Genomic DNA, 22,853 nt, shown 5'->3' with positions numbered 1-22,853 from the left:
GAGACAATGCCCAATCTTAACCATTTACGAATCATTTCTTGGGTTACCTTTATGCCTAAATATGAGGCCGTGTTCATGATTGGAAAGACTAATCTGGAACACGTCTGAGTTAGGGGATATACCAGCGACTGTCTGAAATCCAGGAGGCACAGAACTCCTTTTGGATTCTTATTGCCTCTTATCCTTAATCAGGATTTTACCCCCGATATTTTGGATGTGACTGGAGTAGACGAGTGTGCATAGCAATCAGGTTCCCTGGAGTCAGACAAATTGGTGCAAGACTTTGCTCAAAGTAGTTCATCAAACTCAGCAGAGAAACCAACATAACAGACTGAAGCCCTGAACAGAAACTGTTCTCCACCATTTCCAGGGCCTCCAACATCCTGTCCAGGATGACATACATGGGAGCGCAGGCGTGGTGTCCTGGTGGTGGTTCCCAGGAATGTAGTCTAGTGACATCATTGTCATAAGGACAATACTCTTCCTAGGCTGAGGCTTCAAGGAAAGCAAACATGAGAGTGGCTTGTAGAGCTGCCATGGGAGGGTCAGACCAGGACCGAGTCACAATCCCGTCATTCCTGTCTGAAGGCCTTCTAGCCTGTCACTGGTTGGCAGGGATTCTCTGCTTATACAGCTCTTGGCTAGGTTCTACATGGAGAGACTGAAAGAAGAAGCAGCTTTGGAACGTCTCTGCCTAAGATGCTGCCTGGGGTCTGAAAGGAGCTGAGCTCTGGCTAGACATGGAGTGTGGTAGACCCCAGGAAGGGTGCAGTTTTTGTCGCTACTCACCCATCTGGCTCTGGGTACCTGTGTATGTTCAGCTGTGCATTGCCATTCCAGGTCTCTTTGCTTTCCCCTTGCTCCAGATTCATGTCTAGGATGATTCCCAGGGTGTAAATTCCAGTGACTAGCTAGCAAAGGGCTTCTTCCATGCATGTATGTTTTGAAAGGATACCCTACCTGGACAAGTTGTTAGCTGGTAGTAGCCAACACTGAAGGGCACTCTATAGCCTTGGTGTCTCGTAGGGGTGCTGACTGGGATAGGAGGGCATCACACACAGTCCCCCTGAGACTTCCCCATGTTTGAAGGATCAAGAAGACACTCTCAGAAAATGAGAACACTAGGACTCAGTGGACCAGTCAAGTCTTAGAGGCGACCCATTTGAACTTTTAAGCCCAGTAAAGTGACCAAGGCCACTGAAATCCAACACCATCCTTGTGCCTCCCTGTGTTGCTCCACTGATTGGAAGGTTGCCTGAGAGTGTGGCCTCCCTCATTCTTGAAGGTCATTATCTGAGAAATAGAACCGGACCAGGAAAAGAAGTGGTGACTAAGGGTTGTTCTTCTTGCCAGCCATGGGTGCTCTATACAAATGGTAATCTGAGCATCAGGGTCCTATGCTGCTCCTAGCCCTGGGAGTGTAGGTGGGAACAGTGCAGTGAGTCCTTGTGAAAGCCAGCAAGATCTCACTGGGCATGTGAGATGAGTGTTGCCTATGGAGCTCAGCAGATGGTCCAGCACAGCTTGCAGGTTTGCTTCCTTGGCACCTTCAGCACTTGTAACGAGACCAGAAATTAGATGGCTCTTTCAGAAAACAAGCAGAACAAACAGCAAAACAAGCAAATATTGGCCGCATCATTAAGCCACAGTTCAAACACAAGGAGGCTGGGTTTGTGTCAGCTTGTCTCATAGACCCATGAAACCTGTCGCTACTCTTCCAGAAAACCATGGTTGAATCCTAACAGATTTTCTTATTCCTTGGAGCACAGGAAACCAGTGCTCGCACAGAATGGAAATGAAAAGACTGTTGATGGCTTCCCCAATGCCCTCTGTGAGTCCCATGGTCTCTCCACCATGCCTCCCCCATCCCACCCAACACACATTAAACCTCCTTGAGAGCCCACCATCCTCATCACTCAATCATTGCTGCAGAAATTATTACCGGTCAGTAGCACAGTGCCTGAAGGATTTCCACCAGAGCTGAAACCATTTGCTAAGCAGACATTGCTAACCAATGGTTGTTTATTTCTTTGAATGCTTCTCTCAGCAGAGAGGGTGACAGCTGGTGCTCATCAGACTCTGCTCAGCAGAGGTTCTCACCGTTCTGCTGTTTACCCAACACTCCACAACTTTGAGTCCTAAAGTTTGCCCCAAATGGGCATCCTCCCTGACAGATGTGGCATGTCATAGTCAAGGCTCCCTCTTTTATAAAATTTGAATGTTGAATATTTAACATCTCACTTATTCTGTAGCCACTGCTATTCATGACCACTAACAATAATATCTAAGGATGGACGCTAGAGTCCTTTTGCCAACATTCTCCATTTTAAAGCATAAGGAGATACTAAGGGCTGAGGGGCTTACTTGTAGTAGAACATGGTCAGAGATATGGGATGATCCAGCCATCTGTGGGACATCCTTGGTTCTATGCAGTGCCAGCTCAGCACATCAACCTGATGTCTATGGCTTTGGAGCCCCTGCTTGGGCACTGTCCCAGACCTTACATACACTTTTATCATTTCAGTTTTGTCCCAGGAAAGCAAATTTCAGCCCAAATAGTTTCAGAGTTTGAAGGCAGGTTCCAAGGAGACAGTAACAGCACATCAGTTGCCCTGTAGGTTACATGTAGAACTCACTGCTTGCCTTCACTTCTGAAGCCAGGGCTGTTGGCAACCAGATGTCTCCTGTGTCCATGGCCCTGAAGAGTCTGGGCACTTCAATCTCAGATGTGTCTTTAAGGGGAGGTATATCATGAAGCCTAGCATCCCTCTGCCACAGCAAGGCATTTAGAGATCTCCTCTGCATGTCATTCTGAGGACTGCCTTCAAAGAACATGCAAACAGTTCCTTTGTAGTTTGAGAGCAAAGATAAGTGGGGTGGCCTTGAAAACTCCAGCAGCAGAGAGTGTTAACAGTGGTCAGGGTCTGGGCCAGATGTTTCCAGGGTTTTGGCCTTTCTGCCAAATAACTGAAAATAATGCTTGCACAGATTTGCAAAAGTAGCGAGATGAATTTATGTGGAGAAAAATGATAGTTAAAATATAGAAAGATGCACTGTTAAGATTGGCAGTGGATCACTTGAGAAAGAGCACTCTAGAGCCCTGGGTCTTGAGTCTAGGGTTCGTGTTATGGGTTTAAGGAGGAATTATCTACTTTGATTCATAGATTGAGTTATTTAATCATGTATGTACTACCCATGCTCCATTCTATAATGTATATGGCTTTAATCATATCCACACCAATTCTGCATATGCATAAGATGGTAGAGAGGGGTCTCTCTAAAAGGTTACCAGAGGACAAAGTTTCACCTTACTGCATATGCACTCAAAACCAGTTCAGGCCAGATTAGCCTTTCTATTCTTTATACCTGGACACAGCAGGAATACTCTTGAATAGAAACTGTCTAAATTTGATTGTTACCGGAAGTCGGGAAACTTTTACCTTTGTTCAAAGATGAGAATACATGCATCCTGTTGCAGGTGAGGGATGGAGGGGTTCTCAGGTTTCTAGGTGTTTTGTTTGGGGAGGGGTTGTATCTACAGTACATATAGTTGAAGGAAGAAGATTACTAAGTGCATTGTTTAAAGAATCCAGCTGTGCATAAACTCCAAACCATGTAGGGGTGGAGTCCCAGGATATAAGCTGTCTTCTATGCTTGCCTGCCTCACAAGATCAAGGGCAGCAGCAGCTGAAGTGGAACCTATACAGATGTGTCTCATGAACCCAGCCCCATGCTGCTTTCAAGGAAGCACCTAGCTAATCATGGGTTTGCTTAAAACATTGACTTTTATAAGTAATCCTTATGGGATGGCTTTGCTGGCTTATCTCTTTGCTGGCTTAGCAGGTTTTTCTGGTTGTACCTATCTTATCTTACTATTTATTTACTCAACTAAGGGATTTTCTGAAGTCCTTTGGGGAAAGGAAGTTCCTGTCATTATTTATCAGTTGACACAGGTTATTGAGCGCTTACTTGCTCATACTCCAAACTCAGCTGAGAGGCAGATCTCAGGGGGCACAATTGGCGTCCGGGTTCTCTTGGCTCCACACATTTCCTGGCTGGTGTTCTCAAGCAGCAGGTACCCAGCAGCATTTATCTATTTGTGGCCACTGTTGCCTCGTGCCTTGCATCTATCATATTGTCTTTCAATCCCATAGCTGTGTGCAGCTTGGCACAGAGATGCTCGGCTGTGATCCAGGGTTGGGAGATGAGATAGAAGGAGAAGTCAACAGCAGCCTTATCCTTTCTCCCACGCATTGTAAACCATGAATCTCTCTGTCAAAGTCCACCAGTATTGCGAGTGTGAATTCTGATTGTGAACTTGATTAGATTGAAAACTATTGTGGGTAAGTAGTAAAGGATCCCTCGGGGTGTGTGTGTCTGAGAGGCTATTTACAGATGATTAGATCATAAAAGCTCAGATAGCTGCATAGATGAACTTCCAGATGGATTCACAGTGAATCCATCTTGTAAGTAGTGAATGGGGGGAGGCAGAGTCTACTTGGAGGAGCTAGGAACCCATGTCTCTGGTGGCTAGCTCTTGGCATGATCTAGTTCTGTTCACTCTTACTTCTGCATCCTGTTGGTGGTGATGTACTACTCTACCACGCCCTCCCTGATGTGAATGGGCCAAACCCTCTGAAGCTGTGAACAAAAAGATAGTGTCCTCCGATGTGGTGGTATGCCAGATGCTGTCCATGGTGCTTGTTAACTTTCTGTTACCACTGGCATTTGACAGATATTGTGAACACATTGAGAGGTGGCACAATTTTATATGAAGCAAAATGAACTCAACATGGTTTTTTTTTTTTTAAATCTTTTCAGTTTTTAAAGGGAAGATTAATGAGTCATAGTTATTTTGCTTTTAAGTTGACAGATGATTTTTGGCAACAGAAATCACGTGGTGATTAAAAACGTTTTCGTATTTCTAACTGCAAAATGCTTTCACCTGCGCTAACATCTGTTTCTTTTATAATGGTAACTTTCTCTTTCATTATTCAAGGTCACTTTCATCTCAAAGAATAGAGCAAGTTTATTTCAGAAACTTCACCAGGTGGCACACGGCTGAGATCGTGAATCCTGACTCTGTCTCATAAAGGGGAGACATGATCGCACGGTCCCCTAAGTATGGTGTCCCTATGCTCTGAGAAGTTCCTGACTCATGATGAACCATCAGAACATTCAAGATGTCCTTGTTAGCTGACCTTCCATTCCCAAGGTTCTGACAGTGTTTTGGCCCCCAGCACTGTTTTATGGTGGCTGGAATAAAATGATATGTTGGCTCAGCTGTTTACACATGGCTACTTCTCACAGGGAGCACCTTGTAACAGGGAGGCTACTTCTAACAAGGAGCACCTATGACCAGGGTGAAGATGTGAATATGGCACACATAGGCCGTACTCTGTTCTTGAAGTGTCCTGATTCATTGGTTATTGGAAGCTACATGGGACTGAATCTGTTGATTATGTAACTCATTATGATAAAGGCAAACACACAGGGGCATCATGATGCATTCCCATTTCATTCGGACTTCTAGCAGAGAGAAGGGCACAGGCCTCAGTGGGGAACAGGACCCTTGCTCCATTTCACCAGTTGTCCGTGGTGTGATTCTATCATGAATGTGGTACATTCTTAATAGCGCTGACTTCAAACGTGTGTATGACAACACTGGTAGTCTATTACATGCAGAGCAGAAAGGATCAGACCCAGAACACAGATGACACAGAGCATATGCAAGGTTGTGGGCAGCTAGGGTGCTCACTCACTGGGTGGGGAACAAAGATGATCTGGAGGTTTCCTTAAAGGCTGAGCATGGACTGGAGAGGTGCCTCTGTGCACTAATTACCCCACAAGGCAATTACCCCACTGAGGACCAGAGTTTGATCCCTCGAATTCCTGTGAGGCTGGATGTGGAAGCATGTGTCTGTAATCTCAGAACTCCTATGGTGAGATGGGAGATGGAGGCAGGAGAAACTCTGGAATCTTCTGGGCCAGCAGTCTGGCATACACAATAGCAACCAAGAGATTAGGAGGAAGATGGAAGGGTGATGCCTAAGGCTATCTTCTGTCCTCTACATGTGTGCCCTGTCACATGCCTGCCTGCACGAACACACAGGACCGTGCACACATAGCATACACATGTCTGAAAATTAAAAACAAACAAAACCGATGCCTCCGTGCCACATGCCCCATCAATTACACTGTGCGGTTTACCCAAAGGAACTCAAAAGCATGCCCACGAGAAAGTCTGTGTGCAGATGCTTATAGCAGCCTTGGGCATAATTGTCAAAACCTGGAAGCAGCCAAAACACCCTTCAGCAGGCGAGGGGGAAATTAACGGTGGTACTTTTTTATAATGAAATATTATTCAATGATAAAAAGAAATGTGCTATTGAGTCATAACAAAGATAGGAAGGGAACTGCAATGCAGCTCACTGAGCAGAGGCAAAGGCACTGAAAGGGTTGCACAACGAGGCCTGCAGTTACATGATGCTCTGCAAAAGGTCTGACTTTACTGTTTTGGGATCAGGCTGGGTGTGTTGGTGTGTGTGCTTGTGTGTGTGTGTGTGTGTGTGTGTGTGTGTGTGTGTGTGTTGGTGGGGGTGGGTTGGAACAGTAGGGGCAGGTGGAGCAGCTGCCTGTTGTTAAACTCTTGTATTGGATGCTATGTGAATACATCTTACATCTGTCACAATCCATAGGGTGTATACCAGAAAAGAATTCGTGGAAGGGAAGCTGGCCTTTAGTTAACAGTGTGTCACTCTGAGCTGATGGTTGGTGACATGCAGCCCTCTGGGGACAGTGGTAATGACAAGGGAATTATGGAGGGATTTGGGGGAGCACAGTAGGTCCTGCTTAATTGCTCTGTATGTGTAATTTTAAAAGATGGTCTGTATCCCTCTTAGGGGATTTGTAAATGTGGAAAGACAGGGAGAGAAAATCAACTATGATTTTTGCCACCTGGACATGTGCAGTGAGGACCTTATTTCCCCTCCTATGGCTATTTTTTTAAAATCTGATTTTATAATATTCCATACTTTCTTGGTTGCCTTCAGATCTCTGTCTCCCTTGTGGCTGCCTCCCTTGAGGTTCATATTCAACACCCTGTCTCTGAGCCTGTTTAGAACTCAACCCCATTCCCTGATTGTTTATATACAGAAGGCAGCCAGAATGGGACCATGAGAGGAAAGCAGATCTTTCTCCCGCTGAGTGAACCTGCCCACTTGCAGCAAACCTTGTCATCCTCACGTGTGTCCATCTGCCTAGCCTGTGCCAAGCACGTTGCTCTATTCCACTCTTCTTCTCAGTTTCCTCAAAGCTCCTGCACCATGTGGGGGCAGCATCTATCCCAGAACTTGAACACTTTCTGGTCCTTCTTCCCAGGGTCCAGCATGCTTCATTCTCCCATTCCAAAATAACTGTGCCATGGGTCCTCACCTCAATAAAGATTGCCCCTCAATAAAGACCCACTCATTGGTCCATCTCCCTTAACTTATACCCATCAACTTATATCATAAAACCAACTTTGGAGAAGTGTGTTCACTGTACGCTTCCTTTTGGAAAGATCTCAGGAAAGCAGGCATTCCATTTGGTCATTGCTTAGCATCTTGTCAGCTGCTAAAGATGATTGGTTGTACGGGTGTAAGGTTGATGTTTAAAAGTGAGTTTGCAGCCTGAATTACTTACTGTCAGTCACCTTGCTATCATCCCTAGATTCTGTATTAGGATCATCTGGGAGAGCTGAGTGGGTGCTGATTTCTCTGCTGGATTGGAACAAGTGGTCAGCATCCTGAGTCCCAGTGCTTTGGAACTCCTCCCACCCTGGCCCACTATCACTCCTTTTTGCAGAGCCTCCCCTTCTTGATTCTCTTAGTATCATCCTCAAGGTCACTTCAGATGATCCATATCACACATGCGTACCACAGTGCCTCTATTTTCCTTTATGGTGCACATGTCTTGGCTCTTCCTTGGTGACTTCAGTAATGTGGCACTCTGACCATCACACAGTGAAGTGTATATGTTGAAGGATAAGATTCTCTTTGGGGACAATGCTAACCAGTACAGGATGTCCTTGAAGGGAGCAGTGTTACTTTCACCTGTTTTGTTTTGAGTGTACTGTTACCTGAAATGGATGTGTGTGTCAAAGTGCTGACCTTGGTCTTTCTCCCACAGGTGGTTGCCATGACAGCCTTAAGCCAATTAGCAGAGGCCCCACCATCACCATCACTGCTGCCACAGCTGCTGCAGCTACTGCCATGGTCTCTGTAGACCCTGAGGAACTCCGGGACCTGACCCCCTCCATCATGCAGCCGTGTCATTTCCTGACATTGACTCCCATCAGAATCCCCTTCCGGACTGCCCCATTTTCAGGTAGGAACATTGTGCCAACTGGAAAGGCCATAATTGCTCCCAGAATTGAGCAGGAGAAGAAGGGCCAGCTGGGCCAAGGGTCTCAGTGTCTTGGTCACTGTCTTTAGACACGGGTCTCAGTGTCTTGGTCACTGTCTTTGGACACATGCTGTGGGTTATTGGAGGCTAGATCCAGTATGGGAGGGTATTCAGTTGAGATTGTGCGGGACTTGCTCAATGTCAAACTATACAAATTCACATGGACTCCATGAAGCATGGCTTGATTGTGCCCATGTGGCTTTTTTGTAAAGACCCTTTTACAACTCACGTAGATAATTCATGACCCTGGGATCTCAGTCATTTCCTTGTGTGACACATGTCAGAGAGCAAGGGTAACTCACCCAAGAAGAGCACTGACCTAGCTAGTGATATACCAAGTCCCACTGCTAAGCTGGACACCACTCTCCTTAATCCTGCCTAGGATTTGAGATAGTACTGTAGGCATATGGGAAGTCCTGTCCATCTGACAGGGGCAGGGAACAAGAGGCATGATGGCCCCTGAACCACTGGTCCTCAGGGTACTGAGCCTTTTTGGAGAATTAGAGAGGATGAACTTGAGGTATCTCATCATCCTGGAGTGCAGAGGTCCAGAGGTGTGGGTTCTTGAGTTGTGGAATGGGTCTCTGACTGGCCACATTATCTGATGTGTTCATGTGATGTGCTTGCCGCTTTCTGTATTGTATTTGTTGACTGAAATCAGTGTGCCCCGTGTCCTGTGCAATGCTGGTTTCTTCAAACGTGATAGCAATGTTAACTTGGAATGCCATAGAGTAAATCTCCCATCCCTGAATCTTAGTTGCTTTTGAGAGTTGGTCATGCGCTGTGGCAGAGTTTATACAGTAAGTCTGCAGGAGACAGACTGAGAATCCTGTATCAACAAACCCAAAGCCAGAAATTCTCAGCACTGATTCGACACCAGAGGTCAGAAAATTCCACTTTAGAAAACTTTATTTATGCATACAATTGTTTAAAACATTATGTAAAATCAACTCAAGCCTGTGTACATATTATAGAAAATGAACAAATTTGTGTTTAGACTTGGTGTCTTATTATGTATATGTAAATATTCCAAGATCTGGAAATATTCCAAAGACAATGCAGTTTGCATCCCAAGCACTTTAGATAAGGGATGTTTAACCATGTCGTTATTTGCTACACTCTCAATAACAGGGAACATATCACTAGATGAGAGCAAGCACATATATGCACATATAAGCATATGTATGCATGTATGCACACACGTGTTCTCTCACATGCATACAAGGCAATGTTCCAATGTTCCAGGTTTATAGTGTGCCCTCAGTTATTGGTTTTCTTTCTGGTGAATCTAACACAGTCTTTTCCAACTGGCCTCTGTGTTCCTCTACCAGCCTCACAGACTAGCTGACCAGTAGCACACTTGTTGGCCCAGAATGAAATCTGTATTCCATTCCAGTGTGCTAGTGAACCAGCCCTTGAGCAATCTGCGTTTGAAGCCCACATTCCTGCTGTGTGAAGCTGTGGGCTAAAACCCCTCAATCCACTGGTGCTTATGAAATTTATCTTGAAACCAGATACTGTACTGTCTGCTGGCTTTCCTTCCAGCTCTAGTGAAATCCAGGAGTAGCCAAGCCAGGACTTCTTTGGGAGGTGTGGCCACCTGCTTTTGTTGGCCTGAGTCTCTTGTCTAACTGGGCACAAGAGGCCATTGAAGGGTGCTGGGTATAGTTCTTGTGGAAAAAAAAAGCCACATCAAGTGTCCTTTGAACTTCCAAAAGGGCTGGAAGGATTCATAACTTGCCCATTGCTCTGGTTAGTTTTAAGCAAACTTGGCAGAAGCTCAAGTCGTTTTGGAAAAGGGAAGCTCAATTGAGAAAATGTCCCCACCAGACTGGCCAGTGCACAAGCCTGTGGTGCATTTCTATAATTGATGATTGGTGTACAGGGGTCTCAGTTCACTGTGGGCAGTGGCACACATGGGCTGGTAGTACTGGGTGTTATAAGAAAACAGGCTGAGCAAGCTATGGGGAGCGAGAGAGGATGCAGCACCCCGAGATGGTTTGTGCTTCAGTTCCTGCCCTGACTCCTTCAGTGATGGACTGTAATCTGGGAGTTGTAAAATGAAATAACCCTTTTCCTATCCAAGTTACTTATTTTTGGTAGATAGATAGATAGATAGATAGATAGATAGATAGATAGATAGAGAGAGAGAGAGAGAGAGAGAGAGAGAGAGAGAGAGAGAGAGATGACAGCAATACAAACACTAACTAAGACAGCCATTGAGCTGCAGACCTGTTTCTAAGCTACTTTCAGGAGTCCATGAAATGAGTGAAGTGAAGGGACAGACTTCTCAGAGGACTTGGAAATTTGCCAGGAAATTCCAGACACTCCTGCAAATGATGAACCAGGCTGGGATCCGGAGGAAGACAAAGGCCTTAATGGGTTCAGTGTTTAGTGAGGTGAAGGAGACAGGCTTAGATGGACAGGGGAGGAAGGTCTGATACAGTATGTTGCTCATGCAAGCCTGTCTGCAGTCTGTGTTCTTTGGTATATCTGCAGTGAACAAACTGCATGATGGAAGGGTAATTCCCATTTGAGATGATGAGTCTGCCTATTGCTTGATGTAAAAAGCCAGATGCCCCAAAGGCTTCATACAGTTTGGGTTAATGAGGTTCAACTGAGGACAATTTTGCCTCTTTGGGATATCACACAACCACTGGGAATGGATTTTGGTTATGTCAGCATGTGTGTAGGGGCTGGGCCCTGCAATCTTTATGACAGCCCCATGTCTTACCTCCATATAAAACCCTTATTTTAAATTAGAGTATCATTTAAGAAACCTGTAAGACCTTGTACTGGGGCAACATGAATAAGCTCTGCTGGGCAGGGAGGACAGTGTGTGTGTGTGTGTGTGTGTGTGTGTGTGTGTGTGTGTGTGTGTGTTCCATTAGTCGGAAGCACTGGAAGGAAATATTTCTGTGTTGAGAAGTACGCCAGAGGAGTTATACTAAGTCTGTAGCCCTAGTGTGTGTGGAGTTCTAAACCTGTATGCAAAGAGCCAGGGGCCAGCTCCTAGCTCAGTTATAATGAGGCTGTCTCCTTTGATGTGTAATGTGCACAGCCAAGGCCTGTGGCTGCTCTCCACAGGCCAGACACCTGTGGAACTTGTCCCTCTTCTGGACTGCCTGTCTATCCTGTACTCCTCAGTGAAGAATAGGATATGGATGTGGATCTGTGGACTCAGTAACATCCCTGATACAGCATCCTGTTGGGTCCTTGTTGGGTAGAGAAGAGCTGCTCTGTCCATCTGTGGAATCTAATACTGTTGGTTACTCACCTGCCCCTGAGTCCGCCCTTGGCACAGAGGACAGTTTGGAGTAGGAGCAGGCTCATTTGGAGACTTGTCTGTTCAGCTGACAGTGCAGGCTGGTGGCTTGAGCCACCAGGAAAGGAGAACAGAACAGGGACCTTCCTGTCAACACATTTTAGCTCACTTTTCACTGTTCCTCAGGATTTCAGATTATAAAAGAAACATATGCAGGGGAACAGAGGTCTTGGGCATCACATCCTTGTCTCAATGGTAGGACAGTCTGGGTGTCAAAGACAAAAAGAGAGGCAGAGGATGTGGAGCAGAGCAGTCATGCTTTTCTGGTGTTTCCAAAATGGACTGGCCTGGCCTGCAGTCATTGGGCCAAGTTTTACTCAGACCTTTTCTAGGAAAAGCGAGCCAGGTACCTGATGCCCTCCCCATCAGATGAAGTATCTGAAAATGGCTTTTCTTCAAAGAATAATAGAGTTTATTTTTAAAGTGGGACCCACCCTTTCCAAGGCTCTCAAGTGAGGAAGGTGATATGGGAGCATGGAGACACTGTCTCTAGTATCTCCAATTACAATCAGATACAAATATTAGAAAGTACCATCTGCCGCAGAGACCATTCGCCACCTGTTCTCTCGCTTCCAGAACTATTTATTGGTTTAAATTTAGCATGCCTTCTTGCCTCAGAACAGCTGGGCAGTGACGATTTTCTTTGTCTCCCAGTGACTTGCCAGCTAAGCCACATACCAAGTCCGAGAACTCCCAGGGCATCAGGGTTGCCCACGGCCTTTCAAGTGATGGCAGCTCTCTCATTAGGGAAGTCCACAGCTGCTAGGCTACTTCTGACTACAGAGAGCCACCCGCTTAGGGTAAAGTTGGTCCCTCTTTTATTTTATTATTATTTTTAACTACATGGATTATTCCTTCCTCTACTATAATAAAAAGTGTCACAATACATACTATGGTTTTAGAGATTTCCAGAGACAAAAACTCAAAAACCCTGTAGCAATATAATTACTGAGACTCCCAAGTGCCTGGCACCTGGAGGTCTCCCTGCCTAGAGGGGATCATGATTGAATGTAAACAAGCAAGCCGAAGGCTCTGAGTATTTATTATCTCTGATACGGAGCTCTATAAGAATGCCTTGAGCCTGCATTCCTACTAAAAGCAGGGGCACGGAGAGGTAGAACTGCCTCTGTGGGAATCCTGTTGACAGCTTGTGCAGTGGGAGTCCCCCACACCATATTGCCCACCTTTTAGCATCACTCCCCCAGAACCTCCCATTCCCACCACCTACCCCAGGAGTTTTCACACTTTGGGGGTTGCATTTGCTGTCTCCACCATGATATCCTACCCACTCTGTCTTTGAAAAGGAAACTGGAAATATATCCTCACCCCAAAGGACTTTAGTGCTGAAGACATTTGCTGCCTCCCTTAAAGGGGGCAGGCAGGACACAGCCATTGATCTCTCTCCACCTGGCCCCTTCCATTCCAGAGGTAATGAACCTCCCTGCAGTCATTTCCTCTGCAGCTCGTGCAATGCCTTTTCCTCTTGCAGATGTGTCAGCCCTGGCCAGGCTGCACGCTGCTTAGTGGGGCTCTGCTGAATTTAACAGAAACAAGCCACATTTATGCATTCTTCTGTGACTGTGTTTTTAGTGTGTTCCTAAATCTCATGCTAGCAGATCACCTGTTCACACAGGTTGCAGAGATGCCCTATGCTTGGGAGGACATTGGGGACACTTTCAGAAATGCCACAGAGCACCGCCACCTTCCTTTTGAGAAATGCTCGCTCAAATGCTTTTGAGTTCTCTTGCTTCCAGAACTATTTATTGGTTTAAATTTAACATGCCTTGTTGCCACAGAACAGCTGGGCAGTGATGATTTCTTTCTTTCTTTGTTTCTGACCACACTCTGCTGGTGCCCCTCCTAAGGGCCTTTTCCAGGTCCCTTGAAATAACCCATCCACCTTCAGCATTCCCGTGGCCTCATTCTGGAACCCTCTCAACCTGATGTCCTATGTTTCCACAGGCTCTTGTGTTTTTCATAATAGATCTCAATATGCTATGTATTACAGAGAAGGCAGAGCCCCTTTCCTTCCCTAGTCTTCTAGTAAGTAAACTGTTGCAGGGTGCCTCAGAGCAGCAAGTACACCTCCATAGGCCAAGCAACGGGCTCAATGGCTTAGGCTGGACCCCTACCCCACTCTGTCTGTGGCCAGCTTAGGATGTTGCCTCTCTTGTACTCTTCTTACCTTAAGCACAGCAATCCCCCTGGCTGCCTCAGGGTCCTTGTACAGGCTACTTCTCTTGAGAGTGCTATTCTCTCACCCTCTCAGTGCCACATATGGCCGGTTGTTCACCACTAAGACATTGGTGATTGGAGAGATGACCCGAGATCCCCGTTCCACGGTGCCCTCTGGAATAACCTCCTTCACTTTCTTGTATGCTGACTTTGAGACAATTATCATGGCCAGGAATGACCTTAGGTATTGATATTTGCTTAGTTTTCTCCCCTCTACCGCCCCCTCAAATGTCAGGTTCACATGTTTCTTTCCACTACATATAACCGACCTTGAAGAGCTGTCTGTCAATAACTCTCTGCTGAATGGACACAGCTAAGGCCTCTCACCTCCTAGTAGCTGGTACATATATTAAGTGTTCAGCAGAGAGACCCTGGAGTGAGAGCCAGCATTGTTATCCATTTCCTTGTAGGACCAAAATAAAGAGTACACTCCTGGGGCTGGAGAGATGGCTCAGTGGTTAAGAACACTGACTGCTCTTCCAGAGGTTCTGAGTTCAATTCCCAGCAACCACATGGTGGCTCACAACCATTTGTTAATGATACGATCTTCTGGTATGTGTCTAAGGGGACGTTGATCCTGGAGGCAGTTCAAGCATGCTATAGGGTGTCAGAGCTCTGGGGCCTGGTGATGGGCCATCTGCAGGGAAAATGATAGTCACCTGAGGGATGAGTGGGCTCTGTGAAAAGGAATCTCTCTCATAGCCATGCAGATGCTCATCCCTTGTAGATTCCAAATGTGTCTACCCTAGTCTCTGGGGGAAACTAATGTACTCATGATTTGAGTTATCAAACAGAAAACCTCAAGATGTAAAATGAAGCACACTTCCATCTTATGTTGTACGGTTCTGGCATTTAGTAAGTCTGCTGTGCTATGAGCATCCAGCTGCCTTATCCCAGCACCATTTCCTTCCCTGAAAGGAAAACTTGTCCATACCAGGTGTCAGTCTGCTCCTGCCCAGAGGCAACCATGGATGTTTCTATGGCCTCATCTCTGCTGGAAGTGCCTTATAATGGGGCTACAGTATCCCATGATGCCTGTGTCCAGTGTCTCCTAGGCAGCCATAGATGTTATTCATTTACTTTGAAAGAATCTTGGTACCAAGGATCTGTTTCTTGAAGTCAGGGCTCTTTTGTCCATTTACTTTGATTTTTTAATTTGTTGAAATTTTTTTAATGATTTCATGGAGTTTATTACTGACTCAGGTGTCAAGTTTTTTGTCTCTGAGTCAGTTTCCAGAAATTTCTCCTTCCTGTGGCATTTATGCATTTCTTGTAGAATTTAGTGGTATGAGGTTACTCCTGGGCTCCTCCTTCCTTTAATGTCTAGCTGTGCTATGCAGATGTTCTTAAACAAGCAGGCCTTACTCTATAGCAGGATTCAAGCCCACCTTCTTTGCCCAGGGCTGTTCAGGACACCTCAGCCCTCTGTTCCAACAGCTATCCACTTCCATTGGGTATCTCGCTCTGCCTGTCTAAGGCTGCTGATGGAGGCCTGCACTTCCTGCATCTTAATCTCTGATGCTTAACATAGACTCACTCACTCAAAAGTTCTGCCTTATGTTTTACTGTCTGTACTTAAACCATGTGACATGAATTATGAGATATGTAGATAGTGGAATGGTTACTGTAGCTAACCAAGTAGACATCCATATGGGTGTACCTGATTTGTTTTATAATCTCAAGATCAACTATCATCCTTGTTAGTGGTAAGGTCACCCTATATATTTGGTATTTAAAGATTTATCATCTATCTATCTATCTATCTATCTATCTATCTATCTATCTATTTACCTACTTACATTTTTATTTTACCTACCTGTATGTGTATGAACCTATGTACGTTTATATTTACTACATATGTGCAGGAACCCTCAGAGGCTAGAAGAGGGCATTAGATTGCCCAGAACTTCAATTTCAAACATATATAAGCCACTTTTGGATGCTGGGAACCAAACCCAGGTCCTCTGCAAGAACAATAAGCACTTTAAACCACTGAGCCATCTTTAGCCACATGTTTGATCTTTAAACTTTATCCTGCATAAAGCTACTGTTAATGCTCCCCTCTGACTAATTTTTCAATTTATTTTTTACTAGATTTCTCATGTGATAACATCACATCACACTTTTCTCTCTGTGCCTGGTTTATTTCATCCAGTATAATATCTTCTATGTATACATCAGTGTCTTCAGTCATTCATTGAATATCTTGTCATTATATTTTGACTCTTGGGAACAATGCTACAAGGAACAGGGATTTCTTTAAAAGGTGACCACTTCATTCATTTGGTTGTACACCCAGAAAAGGGAAGTCTGGGTCATATGCCAGTTCTTTCTTTACTTCTTCTGAACCCTACATGCTGTTGTTTATCCTGGCCCCATGGACTTCTGCTCCTGCCATCAGTGAGTAAGGGTGATCAAGTGATTCATGGAGCCTGTGTTCTCTCTTCTCCACCAGTGCCACTATAGCAGGCTACTCTGTCTCACAGTAGTCTTGATATCCACTCCCTGATGGTGGGAGATGCTGCCTGCCTTTGCCCCTACCTTCTGGCCATTCAAAGTTCTTCCAATGATGAGCAGTCTCTTCTCTCCCACCCTTTTGTTAATTGTTATGCACATTTCCTTGGAATTAGCTTATTAAGTTTTTTATGTTAATGCCCACTACAAATCCAATTTTCACAGTATTTCATCTAATCTATGGGATTTTTTTTATTATTATTTAGTTGATTTTGGTGGAAGTAGAGGAGGGGAAGATAACTGGGTTTTAATGAGAGGCAGTACTCACTGTGGTGATCCAAGGTGTGATGCCTCTACCTTCGCTCAACAGAGGAGTGTGAAGGTTGTGCTAGGGGGGGATGCTGTGAGGGTTGGACCAGAGCACAGGACAAAATGTTTTAGGGGCTGTTAAGCAGGGCCTTGGAGAGAAAGTTGCTAACCCTTCTGCAGGACTGGAGAGCTGTGCAGGCATGAGTCCTTCCTGTAGACTCCTTATCTTGTGGTCAAGTTTGTATCTGAGCCAGTGGACTGAAGGGAGCTCACTTTAGGGCTCTGGTCTGTCCAGAGTAGGGCCTCAATTTCCCTGAAAGTAACATGGGACATAAGTGGAAACTGAGAACCAAGAGTGGGAAATGGAATGTACTAGAAAGTTTGCAGCTTTGTATAACTAAATGGACTCAGATTGGGGCTTGGGCTACTCAGCTGGCAGAGTTCCATATTTTCATTGTCTTAGTCCTAAGAACCAGGAGTATTCAGTAAGGACTGAGTGCCACTTTGACACCTGAGGCCTTGAGCTCAGAGCATAAGTTTCTGGGACTCACTCATAAGTCAGTCTCTCTCTCTCTCTCTCTCTCTCTCTCTCTCTCTCTCTCTCTCTCTCTCTCTTTCTCTCTTGACTTGCTGCTCTCATTAGGAGTGGTGACAGGGGATCTGGGGCTAGCTTCTCATCCTCTTGCAGTCTTTGAGTTGACACTTCCTTCCGCTTCTCCCAGCTGAAGCCTCAATCTGGCTCTGAATCAAGGAACAGCCAGGAATATATGCAGAGTGTCAGACTAATTTGGGGGCAGTTTGTCCTGTCACAGCCATGACAGGTTCCTGGGGAAGATGGCCTCTAGGTCAGCAGTTGGCAAACTATCAGCATCTTTTCTGGCTGCTGATTTCCTTTTCATTACGTCATTAATTCCCCAGGTATTGCTATGAGTTCTCACTTGGACACAGTGGAATGACAGCACAGATTAGAAATTAAAGTAGCTTCAACTCCATTAGCCTTACGTGAGTTAAGGTGGACAGGCAGCATGTGAGTAATGGGGAGGGTATGTTCTGCTAGATTCTGCACATGTATTTCATCCTTGTAATGGCTAATCATCAGCTTGACAGGATCTGGATTCTCCTAGGAGACAAGACCCTCCCCATGCCTTGAGGAATTGCTGAATCTATGGCCACACGGTCTGTGAGGGATTATGTTGATTAGGTTAATTGAGGTGAATGGTATTTAGGTCTTCTGCTTCCTGATTGAGGATGTAAAGTGACCAGGTGATTCAAACCTTATTGTCTTGACTTCCCCATCAAGATGGATAGTGTCCTGGCCTATGAGTTGAATATGAGCCTTTTCTCTCTTCAATTGCTTGGTTGGGGTATTTTACCAGAGCAACAGAGAAACAAATTTAGCCCCTTTAAAATGATGGGCTGGAGATTCCATCAAGAAGCCCCGTCAGTCATCACGGTAGTCCTCCAGGATGTCTGTAGAATATAGTGGCACACAGGGGCAGGTGGGCTCTGGTGGGCTGCCTCAGCTTTTCCCAGCCCTCATCCATCCCATTATCTTAACTAATACATGGCCAATGTGTTCATTACTTTTACACCCTCATATTAGTTCCTTTTCTGTTGCTTTAATAAAACATGGCCAAGTCTCTTAGTCAGTATTCTATTGCTGTGAAGACAGAACATGACCACAGCATCACTTAAAAAGGAAACATTTAATTGGGGCTGGCTTACAGTTTCTGGGGTTTAGTCCATTATTGTCATGATGGAAAGCATGGCCATATGCAGGAAGACTTTGTACTGAAGAGGTAGCCAAGAGTTCTATATTTTGGGTTAGAAGGTAGCAGGAGGAAAAAGAGACACTGGGCCTGGCTTGAGCATTTGAAACTCCAAAGCCTAACCTCAGGGACACACTTCCTCCAACAAAGGCACACCTCCTAATCCCTGTCAAGTAACACCACCTTAAAAGGTCAAGCATTCAAGTCTGTGAGCCTGTGAGGACCATTGTTATACAAACAGCCATACCAAGGCAAGTTAAGAAAGAAGGACTTGTTTGGGTTTAGAGTTTTACAGGGATAAGAGTTTATCATTTTCCTGGCAGGCTCACATGGCAGCAGGTGGCAGGAATAATAGCAGAAAGCTCACATCACCACCTGAACACAGAAGCAGAGAGAGCTAACTCAAAATGGCATGTGAAACCTCTAAGTCTGCCCAGAGACATAGTTCTTCAGTAAGGCCACACCTAGTAATCCTGCCTAAACAGCCATCCACTGGGGAGCAAGTATTCAAATGCCTGAGACGATGGGGGACCTCATTCAAACCTCCACAGTCCGGTTGCTTTCCCAGAAACCCAGCCAGGTCTAAGTGGTGTCTGCTCCCTGTTTCTGGGTGCTTAGTGGGTGTGGACTGTTTATAGAAGCAGAGAGACCTCTGTTTGATCCATTCTCGGAGTAAGTGCTGAGCATTGCTTTCTGTCCCTTACATTTTTATTTGCCAGGTTGATAGGTTGATGTTTTGATTCTTTTGTGATGGTTTGGAAAAGAGAGGCCAGGATTTGAGCCTTTGTATCCACAAGCTGTTCATGTGCAGAGCCCGTGTGCGCACACAGGCATGCAGGTACAGCTCTGAGCCAAATTGAGCCAGGGGAGGCAGCCGGATGGAACCATATTCTGCTTTAACTGGAGCCCTGCACCATATGGCAGTGTGTACAGTCATAAGGAAAGCAGCTGAGACTTTTCTAGAAAGAAAAGAGATTGTGAAAATCTCTGAAAGAAGGAATACACTTCTACTGCCAGGATCTGGTGTGTTTGTGTCCATGGGAGAAGTGACCATCCTTAGGTGGCTGTAGACAACACCTAAGACCTGAGGAGAAGCTGATTTCTGGGGTCTAGATGGCATCAATGGTGAACCCATCAGTGCCTCTCCTAAGCCCCCTGGCTTCCCTTCTGTTCCTTCCTCCAACGGAGTGGTGTCTCCTAATGTGGCAGAACATTGCTTTTATATCTGTTTAAGATAATGGGCTTTTCTGAAGAAAATAGAGAGAAGATCTGACTTTTCTTTGATAGTAGTTTCCTATCTTGCCTCCTCATTAAGTCAGTCAACCACTCCCTACTCATGAGCCATTTCTGGATAAGATTCTGGACAATCTGAAGTGAGTGCAAGGAGGCCACCTATTTCCAAGAGGAGATGATTACCTACATCAGTGGACTAGATCCCTAGCTCCGATCTTCCCTAGAGATAATCAGCCCTGTCAGGAGCTGGCCTGGATGTCCTTAGGGGTTCATAACAAACAAAGTCTTTACAGGGCAGGACACTTTTGGGCTTAGTCCAACTTGGGACTTGGGCAAATCTTAATCTCTGCTCTGAAAGCACCTCACTCTGAGAGCCAGGAGACACAGTCTTGCATGTTTATGGTAAGGGCAGCAGCTGTTATACCTCTGCAATACATCTGGGTCAAGACTCTTTGTCAGCCAGACATCAAATAGAGGCAAGGTGGCTGTAGGAAGAGAGTATTATATTGTATTATCTCTGTGAGAACTTTGCACTATATGCCATTTGGATGTGCATTTATTAGTTCTTGGCCAGCCACCTGAGCCGGGAAGCACCATAGTGACTATCCAGGTGGGAGAGAGATGCTAAAGGCCTGGACAAAGCAGATGGTGGAGGATGCTGTGTAGAAGTCGGATCTGGACCAACCTCATTTAAAGGTACAGGCAGCAGGCTTGTTAGCAGAGCGTTTGGGTGTGAGGGAAATGCAGTGTGGAGCCAAAGGTGATCTCCAAGATGCCACTCTACCAGGAAGGATGCATTGATTCCTGAGCAAGCTGGGCTCTGTTCACACGGAGCTGAGTGGCATTTCTGACCCCGAGTGGATATCAGCACTCCCTCCCTTCTTTAAACAAGATTCATCCCAATAAATGTATATACTTGCCAATCGAATCTCTCTCCTCCTCATTTCTTTTGGACTCAATTCTGGCAAATGTGAGTACATCCGCAGCCTTGATACTGTTCCTGTCAAGGTCACCAGCAACTGTGCTTTTCCATATCTGAGAAGTATATATCTCCTGTGTCGCTATGACTGAACCTTTGTCAGTGTTTGACAGCATTCATCATTTTCTCTCATCATACTACTCTCCTGCACCATGCCCAGTCAGGTTAGCCCCACTTTGTTATATGGAGTACCCTATGTCCTGAGCTGTATCTTCTCTTGTCTCTAAACAATCTGACCAGGCTCAGTCCTGAGGTCCCCTTTCCAAGTCCACACTCTACTACCACAAGTCAGCTGCCAAAGCTACCCAGTCTCACAGCCCCAGTCACTGTCCCATGAATTCTGTTCAGCCTGACCACTTCCCTGACTCCAGACTCACATGCCAAGATGTTTCTGTGACACTCCCACTTGCATATTTAATGCCCACATTGTATCAAGTGGATCCCAACTACATTCAAACATCTTTATAATTTTATCGAGTAAGCTATAATTTTTATTGTACTCATTTTTCTCAGGTGACATCTGGGGAAAGAAGTAACAGAAAGAGGCTCTCTGGCATAGAGAGTGGAGATGGTTATGCTATGGAGAGTGGCTGTGGAGGGCAGGGCAGGGCAGGGTAAGGATTCCAGGAAGCTCATGCCAGGATTCTCACAGAAGCTTGCATGTATTTGTGGGGTTAGCTGTATACTGTGGACCTGGTATGGCTACTCTTCCACCAATATGTCAGGAAGTTTATGAAAGATTCATGTGCACTTGTAAACATGCCCAGGCAAGACAAGAAACCAGCTTAAAAACAAACAAAACAAAACCCCAACAAAACAAAACAAAACAAAACAAAACAAAACAAAACAGCTTAAAAAAATGGCCAAGGAATTCAATGGCAGGTGGGCACAGAAGGAAATCCTGAACATTATTAGCCATCAGGAAAGTGACATTGACACCACAGTAAGACTCCATTCTCACCCTTTGTATTTGTTACTTTTCTGCTGTTGTGATAAAATACCCTGACCAAGGCAACTTATAGAAGAGTTTATTGCGCTTGTGTTTTCAGAGGGATAAGAGTCCATTGTGTCAGGGAGCCATGGCAGCAAGCAGCAGGCATGGGGCAAGAGCAGGACACTGAGAACTCACACCTTCAAATACAAGCACAAAGCAGAGAGAGCAAACTGGAAGCCTGTCCCCAGTGATGTACTTCCTTTAGCAAGGCTAAACCTAAACCGCATTAAACCTCCCCAAACAGCCACCAACTAGGAATCAAACCCTCAAATGTCAAAAGACCATGGGATGGGGAATATTTCTCATTCAAATCACCATACCCTATTAGCATGAAAAGGAAAAAAGTGCATAGTGATATGTCATTGGTAAAAATCAAAGCTGCCCCATCCATCTCAGTGGGATTGCAAGCTAGCAGAGCCCTCACGAGGGAGCCAGGCAGCTCCTCTATAGTTGACAGGGTTACCTTGCGATTCAGGAGGTCCATTCCTAGGTACAAATCCAAGAGATGTGCAAACACATGTGCATTCCACAGGATCACAAAAGCAACCCAATGCCCATCAACTCATGAGTGGATATATTACATGTGGTCTGGATACTATTCAGCAGCCTAAAAAAAAAAAAAATGAGGACCCATGCATGCTTCAACATAGACAGGCAACGGAAAGAACTGAAAGAAAGTTGTCATAGCTCATATATTCTATATTCTAGGACTGTTTCCTTAAACATCTAGAATAGGTGTTTAGTAGACCAGACCATACACAGGTGAGGTTTTGGTGATGTTGTTGTTTTGTTTTGTTTTTTAAAAAAGATTACATCTAGGTGACAAGGGAGGAAGTGGACAAAGGAAGACCTAGGGCTCCTTTTCAGGTGTGGAATTTCTGACTCTGCTTGTGGTGATGGGCACATGACCCTTACTCTAGTAGCAGTCACTCATTGTGTGCTGTAAATGTGTGAGTTGTGAGGTATGTGACTTATATCTCAATTACCTGTCTATATAGTGAGGTCCACATATGTAGCTATGCTGGACAGAGTGTACACACATGCACACACACACATGCATGCACATGCACAGAGAGAGAGAGAGAGAGAGAGGGAGAGGGAGAGGGAGAG

At 45.3% G+C, this 22,853-nt stretch overlaps 1 protein-coding gene across 1 annotated transcript in view; it reads left to right on the top strand.

Moving 5' to 3' along the window:
• The window catches only part of Tcerg1l (transcription elongation regulator 1 like), a 183,019-nt gene that overhangs the window by 29,535 nt on the left and 130,631 nt on the right, over window positions 1-22,853 (top strand). The window contains exon 4 of the mRNA XM_031388667.1: window positions 8,170-8,367. Coding sequence (XP_031244527.1) covers window positions 8,170-8,367 — 198 coding nt within the window. The remainder of the gene's footprint in view (window positions 1-8,169; window positions 8,368-22,853) is intronic.

This window comes from Mastomys coucha, unplaced genomic scaffold (assembly GCF_008632895.1).
Source record: "Mastomys coucha isolate ucsf_1 unplaced genomic scaffold, UCSF_Mcou_1 pScaffold21, whole genome shotgun sequence".
Taxonomy (NCBI): Eukaryota; Metazoa; Chordata; class Mammalia; order Rodentia; family Muridae; genus Mastomys; species Mastomys coucha.
The sequence above is the reverse complement of the archived record's forward strand: the minus strand, read 5'-3'. Positions and strand labels throughout refer to the sequence as shown.